Source organism: Hydra vulgaris, chromosome 05, assembly GCF_038396675.1.
Source record: "Hydra vulgaris chromosome 05, alternate assembly HydraT2T_AEP".
Lineage (NCBI taxonomy): Eukaryota > Metazoa > Cnidaria > Hydrozoa > Anthoathecata > Hydridae > Hydra > Hydra vulgaris.
In genome coordinates, this window is record NC_088924.1 from 18,657,405 (window position 1) to 18,677,345 (window position 19,941).

The 19,941-nt window shown below is 26.1% G+C and overlaps 3 protein-coding genes across 3 annotated transcripts; 1 reads left to right on the forward strand and 2 right to left on the reverse strand.

Moving 5' to 3' along the window:
* Nucleotides 1–12,280: 12,280 nt before the first annotated feature.
* LOC136080223 (uncharacterized) lies at nucleotides 12,281–13,051 on the reverse strand. Its single transcript, XM_065796837.1, has one exon. It carries the CDS (start codon nucleotides 13,049–13,051, stop codon nucleotides 12,281–12,283), a length of 771 nt encoding a protein of 256 aa, XP_065652909.1.
* Nucleotides 13,052–13,779: 728 nt separating this feature from the next.
* On the forward strand, nucleotides 13,780–16,429 carry LOC136080224 (uncharacterized). The gene is made up of 3 exons (XM_065796838.1): nucleotides 13,780–14,299; nucleotides 14,442–14,675; nucleotides 14,801–16,429. Exons 1-3 carry the CDS (start codon nucleotides 13,835–13,837, stop codon nucleotides 16,427–16,429), a joined length of 2,328 nt encoding a protein of 775 aa, XP_065652910.1. The 5' UTR covers nucleotides 13,780–13,834.
* A 1,099-nt stretch (nucleotides 16,430–17,528) lies between these two features.
* Nucleotides 17,529–18,470, reverse strand: LOC124807853 (uncharacterized). Its single transcript, XM_065796638.1, has 3 exons — nucleotides 18,344–18,470; nucleotides 17,886–18,106; nucleotides 17,529–17,732 (listed from the first exon to the last, which is right to left on the reverse strand). The coding sequence occupies exons 1-3, from the start codon at nucleotides 18,453–18,455 to the stop codon at nucleotides 17,562–17,564; spliced, it is 504 nt and encodes a 167-aa protein (XP_065652710.1). The 5' UTR covers nucleotides 18,456–18,470; the 3' UTR covers nucleotides 17,529–17,561.
* Between the last annotated feature and the right edge of the window lie 1,471 nt (nucleotides 18,471–19,941).

The following is a 19,941-nucleotide window of genomic DNA, read 5'->3' on the forward strand; positions in this document are numbered from 1 at the left end:
AATTGGCAACTCGTGTAATAATCAATCCTGAAAGATTTCTCTTGAATTTCAATTCCAAAATGCTTACAAGCGTCCCGCAAAAAAAGCCACAAATTTCAGAATAGTGGCTGGTCAAACTTTTACAAAAGAAGGTTAAACCAGTTAAGAAAAGAAGAAGACGCAAAGCTACTAAAACGATTATATGTTGAAATTGCAGCAACAGAAGTAGAAATCTAATAAAGAACTATATTCCAGATAAAAAAATACTATAAATTCCTAATATTAAAAAAGTTATTTAGCATTTTGTAAAGAGTGTCCGTTTTGCCGTACTTTTACTCTAAGCAATTTCATAATCGCTCTCGAGAAAGTCAAACTTGAAAAGTTTAAAAGGCGTTGATTTGAAGACGGAATTGGAAAAAATTAAACCAATAGCGGTAGATTATTTGTGAAGGGTAAACCTTTTAAATAAAGCAAATTAAGTATATATTTTAAAATAATATATCTGTGTTTTATACTTTGAAATATTAATTTACGAAAATATATTAAAAGATGTTACAAAAATAACAATTTTTACTTTTGTACTTTATTTTTAATAAAACTTGGTAATTTAATAAAAAAGACTGGGTTTACTTGAACATGATCGTCTTACCTCCTATTTAGTCCAAGTTGGAGCCTACGACATAACAGCCGCTTAGTATTTAAATGGTATTGGTAAATCATTAAATATCCTATGCGATTATCAGTAAAGCATATATGTCGAACACTAGCATTTTGCTTATTATTATTCATTTTCTCCTTCAGGATTTATTGTAGGATATATTTCATCTATTGTTCCAATATATCCAGGAAATCTTCAAAGTTTTTAAAATCTAAAAAATTTAAAAAACACTGTTTATAACATAAATAAAACTTCAATTTCATAAAAAGAAGAATTAGCTGATATATATTCTATAGTATTATATATAATATTATATATATATATAAATATATATATATATATATATAAATATATATATAAATATATATATATATATATATATATATATATATATATATATATATATATATATATATATATATATATATATATATATATATATATATATATTTATATATATATATATATGTATACATATATATATATATATATATATATATATATATATATATATATTTTGTAGACATTGTGTTAATATTTCCAAAAAGAGTGCTCAATACAGCGTGTTATATAATTAGTAGAGCAAATAATATAGTGAAAACTAAATAATTATTAATATATATTTCAATTACATAACTAAAAGTTTCACACAATAGCGATCATCAGATGTAACAACAACAAAAAAGTAACGACTAAAACTATATACAAAAAATGCTATGGAGTGTCCGCCTTGATGACATTAACGTTCTAATAAGGAAATAAAATGTGGATTAAAAAGTCGGCGGATCCTAATTTCGATGTCACCATGGGTAGTTTTGAGGGAGCCAAAATATGCGAACTAGTTGGCCTCTATATCTTATACACTATTGCCAAAGAATATGGTCTTAATACTACCGGTCTATATAGAGATGATGGTCTTTGCTGCTTCTATAATATCAGTGGTCTTCAATCGGAAAAAATAAGAAAAATCTAATAAAAATTTTTAAAGACAATTCTAATCTTAAAATTGTCTTTAAAAACTTAGACCAAACTTAAAAACCGTAAATTTTCTAGATATCACATTTAACCTTTCTGAGAACTCTTTTAAATCTTATAGAAAACCAGGAGATAATCCTTTATATATTAATATCAATTCCGATCATCCACCAAGCATTATTAAATCGATACGAAAAAGGATCTCTAATCGCATCAGTAATATATCTTCAAGCAAAGAAGCTTTTAATAGAACCGCAACATTTTATAATAACGCTCTCAATTTTTTTGGATTCAAATTTATATTTGATCAATTTCATTCCAAATATCCAGAAACATAATACAAAATCTCGAAAAAGAAGCATTATCTGGTTTAACCCACCTTATTCGCTCAACGTCAGAACAAACGTAGCCAAAACATTTTTGAGTACAATTGATAAATGTTTCCCTAAAGGCCACAAATTTCACAAACTTTTTAATCGAAACAACTTAAAGGTTAGTTATAGCTGTCTTTCAAACATCAAGAGTATAATTACTTCTCATTATAAAAAGATATTATTTAATTCTCATGAAAATGCCAATCAATTATGCAACTGTCGACAAACCACCTTATGCCCACTCAACAAAAAATGCCTTACAAAAAATCTTATTTATATTTGCAACGTAAAAACTCACAATGAGGAAGGGTTATATTATATTGGGCTCACTGAGAAAACCTTCAAAGACAAGTGGTATAAACGTAAAAACTCTTTTGTTTATGAAAGTAAGGCTAATTCCACTGAACTTTCAAAATTTGTGTGGGAATGCAAAAGTAAAGCTATTGAACCTATATTAAAATGAAATATTCTCAATCAAGCCATTCAAACCTGGTGGTAAAATTTGTTTTTATGCTTGAAAAATGCCACATTATTACATCACCATTAAATTTGCTTAACAAACGAACTGAGCTTGCGTAAAAATGATGCCATGAAAATAAATTTCGAATAAAGAACTTTAATGTCATCAAGGCGGACACTCCATAGCATTTTTTTGTATACCATATTTGTCATTACTTTTTTGTTGTTGTTACATCTGATGATCGCTAGTGCGTGAAACTTTTAATTATGTAATTGAAATACATATTAATAATTATTTAGTATTCAAAAAACAACTTTTAATGGAACTTAAAGTTTCATGCCTATCGGCAAACATCAGCCATGAAGTACAAAATCTTATATATTTATCTATATATATATATATAATATATATATATATATATATATATATATATATATGTATATATATATATATATATATATATATATATATATATATATATATATATATATATATATATATATATATATGTATATATATAAATATATATATATATAGTTATATATAAATAAATATAGTTATATATATATATATATATATACATATATATATATATATATATATATATATATATATATATATATATATATATATATATATATATATATATATAACTATATTTATTTATATATAACTATATATATATATATATATATATATATATATATATATATATATATATATATATATATATATAACTATATTTATTTATATATAACTATATATATATATATATATATATATATATATATATATATATATATATATATAACTATATTTATTTATATATAACTATATATATATATATATATATATATATATATATATATATATATATATATATATATATATATATATATATATATATATATATATATATATATATAAATTTCAAAAATAATATTTATTTCGAAAAAAAATTGTTGATTTTGGTTTTATTACATAAAAAATACGTTTTTTAACAAAAAATAAAAAAAAAATGCATTTTTTATGTTTTTTTATGATAATTTGATGAATAAGTTAAAAAATTTTTTAAATGAATATTATTTTTGAAATTTTTATATAATTTTGCTTCATTTGAGTACCAGGTTGACATATTTTTGAAAAACTTTTTTTTTTTAAATATTAGGGACCTTTTAAATATTCGAGGGTCTTGAGGGACCCTTTAAAATATTTTTTATTCAAAAAAATTTTAAACATAGTGTTTTTGTATTAGATAGAATAAATTTAGGGGGTGAAAGCAGATTATTTTCAAAAATGTTTTTTGGGACACCTTAATGTCCCAAAAAAATAACATTTTACATATATATATATATATATATATATATATATATATATATATATATATATATATATATATATATATATATATATATATATATATAAATATATATATATATATATATATATATATATATATATTTATATATATATTTATATATATGTATATATATATATATGTATATATAAATATACATATATAATTTGTTATAACTATAGTTATGTTAATTTAATTATAATGATAATATAAATACTTTTTTACCTGAAATAAACAAGAAACAAAAACCGAAATGCAATTGACAGTTGTTGTACTAGTGAAAATGTATTTATATAGTATAAATATGATTATTCATTTGTAATTTACTCATGAAATAAGTAAACTGACAAATATATTTTCAAAATTATCTTGAAAGTAGAAAATTTTATTTAACTTTTTACCTCTTATTTACAAAATGATATTGGCAATTTTTATTTTATTTCAAGTTTGCTTTCAAAACTAGTCTGTTCCAAACTTCCAAAAACGGCTTGAAACCTGATTTTTCAACTACAAATTCTATTTCAAGTTCGTTTTTTTCATTACACTTTAGTCAGACTTCAGATTTGAAGTATAATTTAAAATCTCAAGTTCGCTTCTTACATTCATAAAATTTTTTTGTTTTCTCAAGTAGACTTTTTAAGTCTAACTTAAAAGTTATGGCTAACATGATCTAAATATTATTTCCATTTTTTAAAAAGTTTGTTCATTAGCAAAAAATAAACTTCCCAAGTAGTGCTCTTTGTATGTAACAAACAATGTATCATTGATAATTTGATAGGTTTTTGTTATTTTTAAAAAAAATTCTGATAAAATTTTAATAAATTGCTGCCGTTTTTGGTTTGAATATACCAAATGATCTCTCCTTAACTACAAAAAATGCTTTTCGGAAATATCAGAACCTGTCTTATATTTTTTTAATATTGAAATAGCATATACCATCAAGGTAACCCCGCATATCGGGGTTACCTTGATGGTATATGCTATTTCAATCAAATATCAAGTTAATCCCACCACGAGATTTTATTGACCGTCTTTTTAGAATTTAAAAAAATATTTATAGACCTAGTACACCTGATACTATTCAAAAAGTTAAAAAGTTTGTTAAAAAACTGTCAAAAACTATTAAATGTTATCAAAAGTTCTTGATTTCAGTAGATGACTTGGTGAGACAGATATGGGAAACAATATTGATCTCTTGTTTTTTTCTGTTCATCTGTAATTCTTTCAACCACAGCAGAAAATGGAACATCTTCATCCATATCATCTATGTTTTTTGTAAATTTGAAGAATTTACTCGCCGGTTGTTTTTTCAAAGGTTTTATATGAAGTAGCTTTATTCTCTCAAACACTTCAACAACCTGACCAATGTAATTGACAACAGATTTATTCCCGGTGTAGGCTACAACTACCCATAGCTTTGGTTCAAATGGAATGTCAGTTCTATCAGCTGATTCCATAGAGTCTTCACTTTTATCTTGAAGTTCCATTTAAATTTCAAAATCATTATCTGAAGATGTTGAAGACTCGATTTCTTTAATCGATTTTTTTTTTTGGCTACAACCGATTTTGCACTAGTACTACCACATTGTGTTCGTTTTTCTTTTCCTTCTTTTGTTTCTTTGCTCACATTGAGATCATTTGATGTTATCACTTTACCATTTATAAACATTTTGAGACTTATTATAAACATTTTGAGTTTTATATACCACCATAGGTGGTAGGAATACTCCAATAGCGTTTCCACAAAATATGATACCTACACAACTCTTTGAGTGCTGCATTCTACGCTCAACTCTTTTAAGCCCTCGTCAGCATATGATTGATTTTGCGCAAGGATCATCCGAAAGATTAGTCTAGTCATAGTTATAAATGTTACAGGGTTCAATGCATTCTGATGTCTTTTATATTTCATCAAAGTAATCATTCACAGTTTGTTCACAAACCTCTAAAGGTGATCCATGTTATTCCATCAACAGGCATTTTCCAATCACAAAGAATATTTATCGTCTTCAAAAGGTGGTTCTCGAAATAAAAAGAGAGTACAACTCGATGTTCGACTTGTTTTCCATGTTCACCTTTCATTCTGTTGTGCAATATCCCATTTGGAATTTTAAACGTTTTACATGCTTTCAGCAAACTCATAGTACCCTTCCGGCAACATTGAAGAGCCGCTGACAACTGAGTTTCTGAATGTGAACAATAAGCACGACTCCCGTCCTTCCTCTTGTAGGTACACATATAACGTATAGGCAGGTATGTACCTATAGTTATATATTAATTATTGTTTACAAAACGTATTTTACACTTTCATACCCTCTTTTTATAAACTTTTTTCATTTTTAACAACTATAATATGTTTTTTACCTTTCAAATCGATTTTATGAAACTTTAGTTAACTTTTGATTAGTGTTTATTTATTTTAAACCAAAGAAACTGAAAAAAGAAAAGATAATAAAATAATATTACAAAGATATTTTAAAGATAATATACTGAACGAGCAATTCCAAAAAAATTATCAAATTACCCCGGGTATTAAAACAACCCCACTCGACGGTATAATCAGCATGTACTCTATTTTAACAAAAACTGCGATTCAAAACAAATTGTCAGTTTTGAAAAAAAAGTGCTTAAATAAATTTGGCTTCTTATTCTTTTGTTCACAGATTTAAAAAACTTTTAATTTTACATTTTAATACTAAGTTTTAATAATTTGGCATTATGCACGGAGGTCATATTAGCTTAAAAAACTCCCAAGAGCTTTTTTAAAGAAATGCGAATATTTATCAAAATTTGATTCAAAACATCCGTAAATGAATCTTTTTTTAGAAAAATGTCAAATATTATAAACTCTAACATTAAATTAGGATTATAAATGCATTTTTTAATTATATTTTTTCAATCAAAAAACAAAGTTTAAACAATTTTCATTAGTTTTTTAATATAATTTGCTCGTTAAAAGTTATAAAGATATTGAAATTCACTTTATTTATAATACAGTTACTTAGAAAAACAGCTTTTAAGTGGATCTCGTAAAAAAAATATATATATACATATAACATAATATTACCACGTATAACATATCATAATAAAAAGTGGTATTTAGTGATAACTTATTTAGTTTCAACCATATATTTAATTTTTTAAGCTCTTTGTTCATGCATTCATAAAGGTCTTTGATTGAGTTCGAAGAATAAAATAAGTTTGCGTGTTCAGTTGAATATTGTTTTAGGAAACCAAATTGACTTTTATTTAGAATTTTATTTTGGATTAAAAACTCATACAATCTGTTATAGATTATTCTTTCGAGAAAAGGTAGGGCGTACTAAGATAGGCCTATAATTATTAACTAAGTATGTTTCACCTGTTTTAAATATTGGTACTACTTTAGCTACTTTAAAGTTGTCTGGTACAACTCCTGTTCTAATCGAAGACTTAAAAATTTCAAATATAGGTTTATTTAACGTTGTAAAGACATTTGCCACTACTCTACTACAGATATCATCTATACATGGAGTTTTATTTAATTTTAAGGAATTTAGAGCAATAAAAAATTCGTTTATTTTTTCAGCAATCGTATTTTTGTCACTGTACTTTATATTATCTATGATTATTTGAGCAGGTAAACTATTTGATTTTACTCTTTTGTTCTCAATTATTTCTTTTATAGTATTCCATGTTTTTCCAAGTCACCAGTTGCATTTTTTATTTGGTTCGAGTAGTAATTTTTGTTTGAACTTTTTTTTATTTTTTCAAATAAATTTTTTGTATTTTTTGTGAGTATTTAGATTTTTTTCATTTCTATTTTTTAAATACTTGATGTAAAGTTTTTTTTTTCTTTGAAATTTTTTTATACCTCTGGTAATCCATGGACATTGTAAGTATTTTACTTTTAATTCTTGTTCTATAATATTTCTATAAATTCATTATAAGCGGAGTTGGTATGCCCGAGGTTGCATTCTTGATAAATCCTATCCCACCTTACTGCCGATAGTGAGTCTTTAAACTGTTGAATAGTAAAATTATTAATTTTTCGTTTATAGACTTTGATTTTAGAGTTATTATTATTTGTATCTTTAAAAAAGGAAAAGTATATCGGAAAGTGATCGGATATATCCGTTTTGATTACACCTGCTTTTAATGAAGAATCATATAATGAATTAGTCAATATGTTGTCTATTGCGGTGATTGAATTAAATGTTACCCGGGTTGGTTTGTTTATTATAGGAAAGATGTAATGTTGAAACATATCGTCAAAAAAAGCTTTGGTAACAGCATCTTCATCGTACTGTAGACAGTTTATATTTATATCTCCAGTACAGAATAATATTTTGTGCTCTTTGTTATTTTTAAGAAATATTTGTTTTAGATGATTTCAAAAGTTTTTTATACCAACAGGTGGTCTGTAACAGGTGGGCACCAGTATATTTTTAAATTTTTTGTTTATTATTTCAATTGTAAAGACCTCACCATCCCAGTGGGCACGCGGACGTCCATAGTACGTCCAAGGACGTCCAAAACGGTCCGTTCGGACGTCCACAATGGACGTCCTTTGGACGTACTAAATGAAACGACTTTCGTCCGTCTATTTCGGACGTTTAAAGTACGTTCGAGGACGTCCAAAAAAGTCCGTTCAAAAGTATACAATAGACGTCATTTGGACGCCCAAGGGTTATTTTGTCCGTTTAAACGGGCATTTTAATTAATATTAAACGGACAAAATAACCTTTGGACGTCCAAATGACGTCTATTGTGGTCTTTTGATTATTATATTTTGATCATTAATAATGATTAAGCTGAATAAAATTCAACATTGAATTTTATTCAGCTAATTCTCATACCGACTTAATTTCTAACAACTATAAAAAACGGAGTCATTTGGTGTAAGAAATGAAGTTTTTTTCCCACGGGGCCTAAATTGAATACACACGTGTTTAGGGATTCAAGACACAATTCATTATAAAAAATAAAAAGAATAATATTTTTAAACGTATATAATAAATACAATCTACAAATTTTTTTTTTTTTTTTTTTTTCTTCTCTGTTTTAATATAATATAAGATTTTACAACTTCGTAATATAAAATTTCAATAAATAAAATAAGTAAAACAGATAGGGGCTCAAAGAAGATGAGGATAACAGTACGTTATCACAATCTTTTCATAGAGCCCCTATAACAAGATTTCAAAAAAAATATCGTAATATGTTACAATATGCGTAATAAAATTTCAATAAAATATCGTAATAAAACGCGTAATTCGCTAATAAAATTGATAAGCAACCAACAAAAGTAGAAATAAAACAAAAACAGATTTATGAGAAATTATTCAAAGTATCATTAACCAAAAACGTTTCTTATATTTTAAAAATTTCTTTTTTTGTTAAAAACTTGAATGAACTTAACGAATTTACCGTACCTTTGAATCCTTTTTGAAAAGTATTCCATACTTTTGGACCTCGATATAGAATGCTGTACTCTGAATATTTGTTTATTATTCGAGGCAGTTTATATGTGTTGGACATATTCGCTCTAAGATTATAGCTATCATTTTTATTTATTTTAAACTTGTTATTAAAGCTTATAGGAGAGATATTGTGATTATAACGATACATGAAAATTAAATGCTGGTAGATATTTATTTCAAACACATTCATCATTTTCATATCTTTCATTAAGGGCTTAGCGTGTTCACGCCTATTTTTTGAGTAAATGATTCTGCAGGCATGTTTTTGAAGACTATAAATTTTTTTAATCTTTGCCGCTTGAGTACTTGCCCATGAAATGTTTGCATAGCTGATGAGGCTATGAATTAGCCCAAAGTAGATTAATTTAAGACTATTTTTATTGACGTAGGAGCGAATTCGATACATCAAACCTATTATTTTGGTGATTTTTGACTGGATATATATTATATGTGGAAGCCAGGATAATTTTTCATCAACAATGATTCCTAAGAATCTTATATTGGATTGCTTATTTACTAGTTTATCATTTAGAGATAGGTTAGGCAACTTGAGAGGAAGATTTTCTTCTTGTGTTTTTTTGTGAAATAGTATATACTTTGTTTTCTCAGCGTTAAGTGAGAGTTTGTTTGCCTTAAACCAGTTGTTTACTTTACACAATTCAATATTCATGTCTGCATATAATTTCTTGATATCATTGTTGGTGAGAAATAAGTTTGTGTCATCTGCAAACATGACCGAGTTCATTTTTGAAGATGCATTACAAAAGTCATTTATATATATTAGAAAAAGAAGTGGACCAAGAATCGATCCTTGCGGGACTCCACATATGACATTTAATACTCCAGATTGAACATTATTTACATATTGTTTTCTGTTTGTAAGATAGCTTTTAATCCAATAATAAGTTTTATTTATTATTCCGTAATGCCTTAATTTATCTAATAGAATGCAATGGTCCACTGTATCGAATGCTTTTGATAAATCAAGAAACACTCCTAAAGTAAATTTATTATTTTCAAAACCATTAGTTATTTGATTTACTATTTCAATGATTGCATGTTCTGTAGAGAGATTTTTTTGAAAGCCAAACTGATTTGGGTAAAAAAAATTGTTTTTAATGAAGTAATCATAGATTCTATTATAAACTACACGTTCGAAGAGTTTTGAAAATACAGAAAGTATTGATATAGGCCTGTAGTTTGAAATGTCAGAATGATCATTACATTTGTATAATGGAATTACTTTTGCCAATTTAAGTACATCCGGAAATATCCCAGAATTTAATGAGAGCTTAAGTATATGAATCAGGGGTCTATTAAGACTGTGTTTGTTTGCAATAACTATATCACTAGATATCTCATCAAATCCTGGAGCCTTTTTTTTTTTTAAGGAGGCAAAGGCTGCCTCTAATTCTTCATAGCCTAATTCATAATCAAGCATGGTAACGTTATTCGTGGTTTTAAGATATGTTTTAAATGATACAGATGTTGGTACAATTTTATTTACAAGATTAGGACCAATATTTGTAAAATATTTATTGAATTCTTCTGAAATTTGTTTTTGACAAAATATATCGTTATTTTCAATAACAATTCGTTTAGGAAGAGAAGGTGAATTTAGTTTTTCTCTTCCCATTATGAGATTAATGATGGACCAAGTTTTTTTGCTATCAAATTTGCATTTGTTAATTTGATTACTGTAATATTTTTTTTTTGCATTTTTAATGAGATCTTGATAAAAAAATTTATAATTTTTGTAATTTTTTTTATTATCATTGTTTCTATTTTTCAAAAATTTATTGTAAAGTTTTTTTTTTTTTTTTGAGCACTTTAATAACGATTTATCCATCCACGGATTAGCAATTGCTTTTGACTTAGTTGTTATTATCTCTTTTGGACAGGTTTCATTAAAGTACTCCAAAAATGTACTTAAAAAGGCATTGTAAGCTTCATTAGTATCTTTACATTTATATACGTTGTTCCATGTTTCTTGTTTTAGTCTACTTGTTAATTTATTAGTGTTACTCAATTTTAAATTTCGTTTTATTAAATGTATAATTTTTGAATGACAATCAGACATAGATTTAAAGTTTTTTATTTTTATGAATATCGGGAAATGATCGCTAATATCTGTCAAAAATATACCGGTTTCAAATGTCGTTTCTAAATAATTATTGATAAAAATATTGTCTATTGCTGTTGCAGAGGTTTTTGTTACTCGCGTTGGTTTATTAATAGTTGACAAGACATTAAATTTAAAAAGCATATCAAAAAAAGATTTTATTTTTGGAAATTTTATGTTAGAAAGAGCATCAAGATTTATGTCACCAGTTATATATAAAGTCTTATTTTTTTTATTTATTTTCATAATCGTATTTTTGATAAAGGTTTCGAAATTTTTTATTTTTCCACTCGGTGGACGATAAACACATCCAACTAAAATGTTTCGGTATTTTTTATTAATAATTTCAATGAAAAGGCTTTCATAGTTATCATTTGAAAAGCATAGTATATTTTTTATTTTGAAAGCATACTTTTCTAAGACATAAATTCCTAATCCTCCTCCTTTTTTCCCATTTCCTCTTGATTGACTTATTAGTTTATAAAATGGTAATATATAATTAGAATTTAATTCAAGAGAACTTTCTGTATCATGCCAAGTCTCTGAAATAGATATGATGTCGAACGTGTAGTTTAAAATATTTAAAAATTCTTTAAGTTTATCAAAATTTTGCTGCATGCTTCTAATGTTTATGTGTAATACAGAAAATGAGCCATCATCTGCTATTACTTTAAATTCAAAAGGATCAATATACGGTGTGTTAATTAAGTTCATTTGAGTTTCTTGAAAAATATTTATATTTTCTTCTGATAGGTTATTTATAAAGTTGTCCTCAAAAAAGTCTAAATTTAAATTGTGAAAATCTAATTTCTGTGGAAAAAGCGCTGCCATTTTTTAAAAATGTATAATTTAAAAATATTTAATATAATTAAAAACTAAAATACTCAAAACGCTTACTCGTTTACGCATGTCGGAATAACATCTGTGTTGCGGGTGTTTTCTCGAAATTCGTGAACAATTAGTTTGTTGTAAACAACTTTTGCAAAATAGCCATTTTGACGATGTATCTTCGCCTGATCAAAAAGTTCTTTTCGAATTTTTCGCGTGGTAAAACTAAAATCTTCATTTAGAAAGATATTAGTTCCTTTTAATTTTGTTGCTCTTTCCAAAATTGTTTTTTTGTCCTCGTAATCCCGGAGCTTCAAGACAATTGTTCGTTCTCGTTTATCATTAGCTACTCCCACTCGATGAGCCCGATCAATTATAATATCTTTTTCAATACCAAGATTATCTTTAAATAGTTGCTTTACCTTTTTCTTTGTGATTTCCCAATTCTTTTCTTCGTTATTTTCAACGACCCCGTCAATTCTTAAATTGTTTCTTCTGTTACGGTCTTCAATATCAACGCTTTTTAATTTTAACTCAATATTGTCAGAAGATATTTTACCCTGCATTTTTCGTACATTTGATAAATCATCGTGAACTTTATTAATTTTTTCCTCAACTGCTCTAGCTTTATCGTTGAATACATCGCCAACAAAATTTAATCCAGATTTCATTTCGTCGAGTTCTCGCCGAACTTCTTTAAAACTAGATTGAAAGTTATCAAACCTCTCATTTATGTTCGATAATGCTTCATGAAAAAAAGACAAAATTGTTTCTTTTTGAATATTTAGTAGCTCTCTCATCATAGCAATCGAAACTAACTCTTCTGATTTAGACATATCAATTTTTATTTAACGAATTAAAAAAATTCCAAAAAATATTTAACTGTAAGAAAACGCGTCTGTTCACCACGATGTTCGCCACGCAAAAAAAGAGAAAAGACATTATTTTTTGGCTCGTTTCAATATGTCGCCAATAGCACCTTCGATGCTGCTTGAATCGTAACCAATTTTGTCACCAACAACGGCTTCTAAGATATAATATTTGTCAAAATTGTCTTTCAATTATAGGGCATGTTTTAGAAAATCAATACAAATTTTAATTAAAATCAAAAGCTAAGTAAAATTTAAACCAAAAAATCAACAAATTATTTATAATAATAATTATTATTATAGAATTTAAAGTACATGGTTCCACAATTATATGGCTAAGACGGGTTTCCATATTATCATTTCCTAATGAGAATGATATTATGTATAATTTGAAACAAATTTTACAACTGGATGCCCTTCCAAGTAAACCTATTGTACAAAACATTACCAGCCAATGTTTATGAGCTCCTCCTGCCCATTAGGGCAGGTCGATTTTGGAATCAGGGGTTTGGTAATAAAGAGATTTGATTAATAGGTGAAAAAAATGTGCTTGGTAAAATTTTTTTTGTTTTAATGAAGTTTAAGTTGAGCTAAAATGATTTTAAATATTGGTATATTTAATTAAAAATTTTTTTGCAACGCCATCTTTATCACTTACATTTTTATACAAATTAAAGATTGCCGCACTTACGCAAAATAAACAAATGTTATAATTGTGTGGGAAAAAGAAAGTTTTGTGGACGAAAAATAATGTTTTCAAACAAGCGTAAAACACGAAATTGCACAAAAAGCAAGTTTGGTGGAACTCCTAACCCTCTTGCAAATACAGAACCACCCACAAACAGACAGATTATTCAAGATTTTTATTTTTTTAACAATACTTATCCAAGTTATTGCTTTAGCGTAATTGTAAAACTGATAGCTGAAAAAGTAATCATGATTTGGAAAAAAGTTAACACTCGGCTACCATTAATGTCCACATATTGTGTCGAAAAAAAAGTTGGAGTACTTCTAAATATATCCAGGTTAATTAACCGAAGAAAATGCAAAGTATTAACAGAAAAAAACACTTCTAAAAAATTGGATAGGCTTTTTGATATCAATTCCTGCACATGTGACCTTAAAGTTGTACTTTGTAATGATAAAAATATCAAATGTAGTCAAGATAATTGTCCTAATACTCATATTTTATGCACATGTAGTCCAGATAAAAAAGTACTATGTTATTTTTTAATAATAAATAAATAAAATAAAAGTTTTTTTTAAATAAAATGAACACAAGTATATTACTAGAGTGATAAAGTTTAATACTATGAAATTCATATGCAATTTCTCAATATTATCAAATAATATTTAGGTTCCTGTAGAAGAAAGGTTATATTTAAAAAACCAGAGAGATAAGTCAGGTCCTAAAGGATCATTTCAACTTGGCTCAGTTGATTGTGAAAGGTCTAGAAAAGGATATTTAAAGAAACATAAAACTGAACATAAAAATATGGAACAATCATTACAACAAGAAACATTTAATTTACTTCCAGAAATAGTATTATCAGAATCTGATTCAGAATCTGTTATTTCTAGCTCAAGTGAGGTAATTAACTAATAAATCGAAACTTAGTTCATTGTTACATTTTTTAAATTTACTTTCTTTTTTTTAACATATAATTTTTTTATATAAAATTTTTTTGTTAATTAACTTTATAACTTTTCTTTTAGATATGGGAGTCTGCAAGAAGTCCATCAGGAATTTACAATCTTTGGAAGTTTCCAAAGTTTGCTATTGAGTTGATCAGAAACGATATAGGAAGTTTGATTGGAGCTGCATTAGGAAATGCTCTTTTGCTCGATCTATCAGGACTGTTTAATGATCCAGCAATTATATCAAGTTTAGTTTTAGACAAATCCAAAATAGACAGACAAAAAAAGTCAGTTAAAGTATTGTCAGACTTAGAATCCTTTGAAAATAACAGAAAGTTTGTTTGCCTTGGTGTTGATGGTAAAATTGATAATGAAACTTTAGTTATAAGAGAAATAAAAAGAGAAGATGGTGAGGTTGTGTTAAAGAGATCAACAGAGAAAGAACATCACATGACTGTGACTAAAGAACTTCTCCCTAACCTTTACAGTGGGGAGTATCTTACTCACAAAGTTTTACCTCTTGTTAGAGCAACAGGAAAAAAGCAAGTTCAGTGCCTATACGAAGTTCTTGAAGAGTATGATTCTTTAAACACTCTAAAAGCAGTTTTGGCAGACAATACTTCCACAAACACAGGTCATAAAGCAGGAATGGTTGTGGAGTTAGAGAAAAAACTAGGACAAAAACTTCAGACTATAGGCTGCAATTTTCATCAGAATGAGCTTCCCTTTAGATCTTTGTTTAAAAAAATTGATGGAGTAACTAATTCACTAAACCATTTTGCTGGACCTTTAGGTAAAATGGCAAATATCAATAATGAGCTTAATTTAGTTGTTCATTTTGGTGTTATTAAGTCTCCAATTATTGTTTTAGAAAAAGAAATTTTAGATGATTTAAGTAGTGACCAGAGGCTTTTATATGAATATTGCATTGCAATTGCCACTGGAAATAGGAGTGTTAAATATTCAAGTTGGAAAATTGGTCCCCTTAATCATTCTCGTTGGTTAACATTGGCAATACGGTTGATGTCTTTATATGTCCGAGTACTAGTTCCTGATTCTAAATTAATTATTTTGGTAACCTATATTGTCCAAGTCTATGTTCCTACATGGTTCCTCCATAAAAAGAGCAATAAGTTACACGAAGCTCCATCAATTATATATTTTATGATTAACCAAATCAAGCTCCAAGGAAAAGAGGTGCAAGATATTTGCTTAGCAAACTTAAGGTTCAATACTTTTTGCCTACTTTCTGAGAATATTTTGTACTCAATGTTAAAGTCAGAGGAAATATATATAAGATCAATAGCAATGCAGAGATTACTTGATATTAGAAATCGTAAAAAAGATGGCCAAGTAATAAACAGAATTAATAAAATTCCAGAAATTAACATTGATGCTCATATATGGTATGAGCTCATAAACATTTTTGATGAAGACATAGATGAACCAGCAACAACTCAAGATACTACTGATGAAGAGATAGTAGAAAAGTTATTATCTGGAGAAAAAATTGACCTCCCAGGTCTTCCTTCACATTCACAGAGTGTTGAGAGATCTGTACAACTTGTTTCCATGGCTTCTCGTACTGTTTTTGGAAAGGAAGCACGTCATAAGCATATTTTAGCAAAAATTCTAAGCAAAAAGCATAGAAAGAGTTTTATGTCTAAACGTTATTACGGTGAGACATATGATGATATTTTTTGTTAATTTAAAAACTAATTTATTGCTACTTGTACATGTAAAATTAAACTTTAATAAAAATGTACAATAATTTTTGAGTTAGTCATTACCTCGCGTGGTTCTTAATAAATAAAAAGATCTAAATGCAATTTTTTTTATGGAATCTTTTATATAATTTAAAATTTTGACAGTTATTTCAAAGGTTTTTAATAATCGTTATTAAAATTTAACTTATTGGATAAATTTAACTTATCTGAAATAATTAAGATAGTTTTCTATTTTACAAATATTCTATTATATAACCCAGGCGTCGGCAACCTATTTAAGTTTGAGAGGTTTTTCATTAAATAGTTAAAATAAATATTCATTAAATAATTTTAAAAAAGAGCCGCAGGATTACAGTTTTAGACCCCTGATATAACCATTAAACAAATTTTCAACATTTTAAATTTGCGTTTTTTTTATAAAATCCAGACCAGAATTTACAAAAGAATTTTGTTAAAGTATGAATATCTAACTTAGAAAAAAAAAATATTTTTTGACTTAGAGTACTTTATTTTGTTTTTCTTTATTTCTAAGTAACTGTCAGTCCTTTTGCTTTTTATTTATTTTATTTTATATATAAATTAGTTGGGTCCTGAATTTATAATACAATGCCGCAGTAAACGTTGCGCGGAAAGCCTTAGGACCCAACTTCAAAGCTAAAATCGCTCATGAAGAAACTATTTTAATTTCATAAAATTTTCCAGGATGTGTTTTTGGACTGTTTAGAAATTATCTCCATAATGCCAAACACTGAAATCGAAAAAAAGTTGTAATTCGACCTGCCCTACTGCCCATACCATATTAAAGTGGGAATTTGATATTCGAGTTTTCTTTCTCCTAGATGAGTTGTTTTTACCACGGCTATGGAGCCTCACATACCCCAATAAAAATTTATTTTAAATGAAAACAACAACAATAAAAATTTATATTACTATGTTATCAGTTTTGGAAGGTCGTACATAAAAAACTAAATTAAAACGGAAAACGACAGCAAATATATTTGCAAACAATGAATAGCGGAAAATAAGCAATGAAATACTGCTTCATGTTCCTCTGCTTAACGTTAGCAAAAATATTCAGTCTTAAGTAAGATGCAATAGCTTCAAATTTGCATTCAATGCTCACCTTTTATGCATTTATAATGAGCAGTGCCTGTAAATTTTCTCTTTCCTTTTCTACCGTCCTTGCTAAACAATGCCTGAATACCTTGGGTCATGATTTCATTCAAAACATTTTTAATCGTTTTCCGTGGAGTCGCTCCTCCAACTGCTTTCATTTGAGTAACCTTAATAATTAATTTAAAAAATAAAATAAAAATATGGTTAAATATTAGTTATATATATATATATATATATATATATATATATATATATATATATATATATATATATATATATATATATATATATATATATATATATATATATATATATATTACCTTGCGTTTTCTTGCATTTGAGCTTGTTTTTAAAATATTTTCAATAATATCGAATCTCTCAATTGAATTTATTGGTTCTTTTTCAATATCGTCAACATTCAAACTAAAATCGACGTCTCCACTTTGTTCAATGTTTTTAAGCCTATCTAGGATTTGCGCTTGCGTATCTTGGATCTGGCGAAAATTTTTCTGCATATCCATGAACAAAGCATATTGAAATTCTAAACAAAAAATAAAATCAAAAAAATTAGCAAAAAGTAGTTAATGGGTACATCCATTTATTGTATTTACAAGATACATGGAAGAATCTTTTAACTTAGAGGAATGTTTTTTATTAGCAGTTTTATATTCTTGGTTTATAGTTGTGTGGCTCAAATAGCCTTGCTGTTTAATGATATTGTAAAAAAATTTAACATATTTTTTTTCATGCAAATAAAAAGCTAACCAAAATAACTCACGTTTATTTGACATCTCTTTAAACGAAACTCCACCATCACCAATTTTCCTTAACTTTTCAACACAATTACAACTATCTCTATTATCATTATCATCATCATCATCATCAATCATTTTACTGGAAGTAGAAGCCACAGGATCCAAAAACTATCTACTTTCTCTCTTTCTTTAACTTCAAATTTGTTTGAACCTACATTATATATATAAATAAATATATATATATATATATTTATATATATATATATATATATATATATATACATATATATATATATATATATATATATATATATATATATATATATATATATATATATATATATATATATATATATATTTATATATATATATATATATATTATATATAAATAAATAAATATATATATATATATATATATATATATATTTATTTATTGGCAATTAAGCTATATAGACTATAGTCCATAAAGAAGGCCATCCTTGTAGAACGTAACGGATCAAGTTTTGAATTGAAACAATTTATGGAAGTGACTGTTACAGTATTTTTATCAAGTGAGTCCTGCAATATACTGTTTGCAAAAATATTTCAGTCCTTACATTTTATCAAGATACAATAGCTTAAAGTTCTCATTAACTTTTTATGCATTTATAATGAGCAGTGTTTGTAAATTTCCCCTTCCTTTTTCTGCCATCCTATATATATATATATATATATATATATATATATATATATATATATATATATATATATATATATATATATATATATATATATATATATATATATATATATATATATATATATATATATATATATATATATATATATATATATATATATGTATATATATATGTATATATACTATTACCAAGTATAAAAATTTGCTATATACTGACATGAAGTAGATTAAATAAATTTAGAATATATATGTAAAATATTATACATATATATTCTAAATTTATTTCAATATATAAATCACCTTGGGCTATTTATATTTAGACGTTGACAACATGTAAATATAAATAGGTACATGTACAATGTACATGTACCTATTTATATATTGAAATAAATTTAGAATATATGTCAATAGAATTTAGAATGTATATCAATATTTATGACCTTAAAAGTCCATAGATACAATTATATAGAAATAAAGAATAAATAAAAAGAATTAAATAAACCATTTATAAAAACTTATTATCCGGTTAATCTTTTTTTGTTAATAGAATTGAAAGGCTTATTGTGAAACAATGACAAGCCACAAAAACAAATATTTGAGAAAAATGACTTTTAAGTTTTATTTAAATCTATAAAATCAGTGCTTACCTATTATTCTCTCAAATTTATACATCATAAAAATACTAATTGATATTATATATTGGACAAAAAAAAAAAAAAAATTGCGTATACTATTTACCATTATAAAAATGATAATAATTTATTTTTATAAAAAGTGTGGCTTGTCATTGTTTCACAATAAGCGCTTCAATTCATAGTTAAATTTTTTTAAATAGTGGAGTTTTTTTAGCATAAATTGACTTTCCTAATCGTTTTTTGTACCATGTTTAAAATGATTTATATTCACGCATGCGTAAAAGTAGAACACGGAGAAGAGAACAT

Bases quoted from the DNA above. Each gene is read 5' to 3' on its own strand.
- LOC136080223 (XM_065796837.1), bottom strand. From the start codon at position 13,051: ATGTCTAAATCAGAAGAGTTAGTTTCGATTGCTATGATGAGAGAGCTA.
- LOC136080224 (XM_065796838.1), top strand. From the start codon at position 13,835: ATGTTTTCAAACAAGCGTAAAACACGAAATTGCACAAAAAGCAAGTTT. The intron at 14,300-14,441 runs GTACTATGTTAT...AATAATATTTAG, and splicing joins CATGTAGTCCAGATAAAAAA to GTTCCTGTAGAAGAAAGGTT. The intron at 14,676-14,800 runs GTAATTAACTAA...CTTTTCTTTTAG, and splicing joins TTATTTCTAGCTCAAGTGAG to ATATGGGAGTCTGCAAGAAG.
- LOC124807853 (XM_065796638.1), bottom strand. From the start codon at position 18,455: ATGATTGATGATGATGATGATGATAATGATAATAGAGATAGTTGTAAT. The intron at 18,107-18,343 runs GTGAGTTATTTT...TTTTTTGTTTAG, and splicing joins TAAAGAGATGTCAAATAAAC to AATTTCAATATGCTTTGTTC. The intron at 17,733-17,885 runs GTAATATATATA...TTAATTATTAAG, and splicing joins CAAATGCAAGAAAACGCAAG to GTTACTCAAATGAAAGCAGT.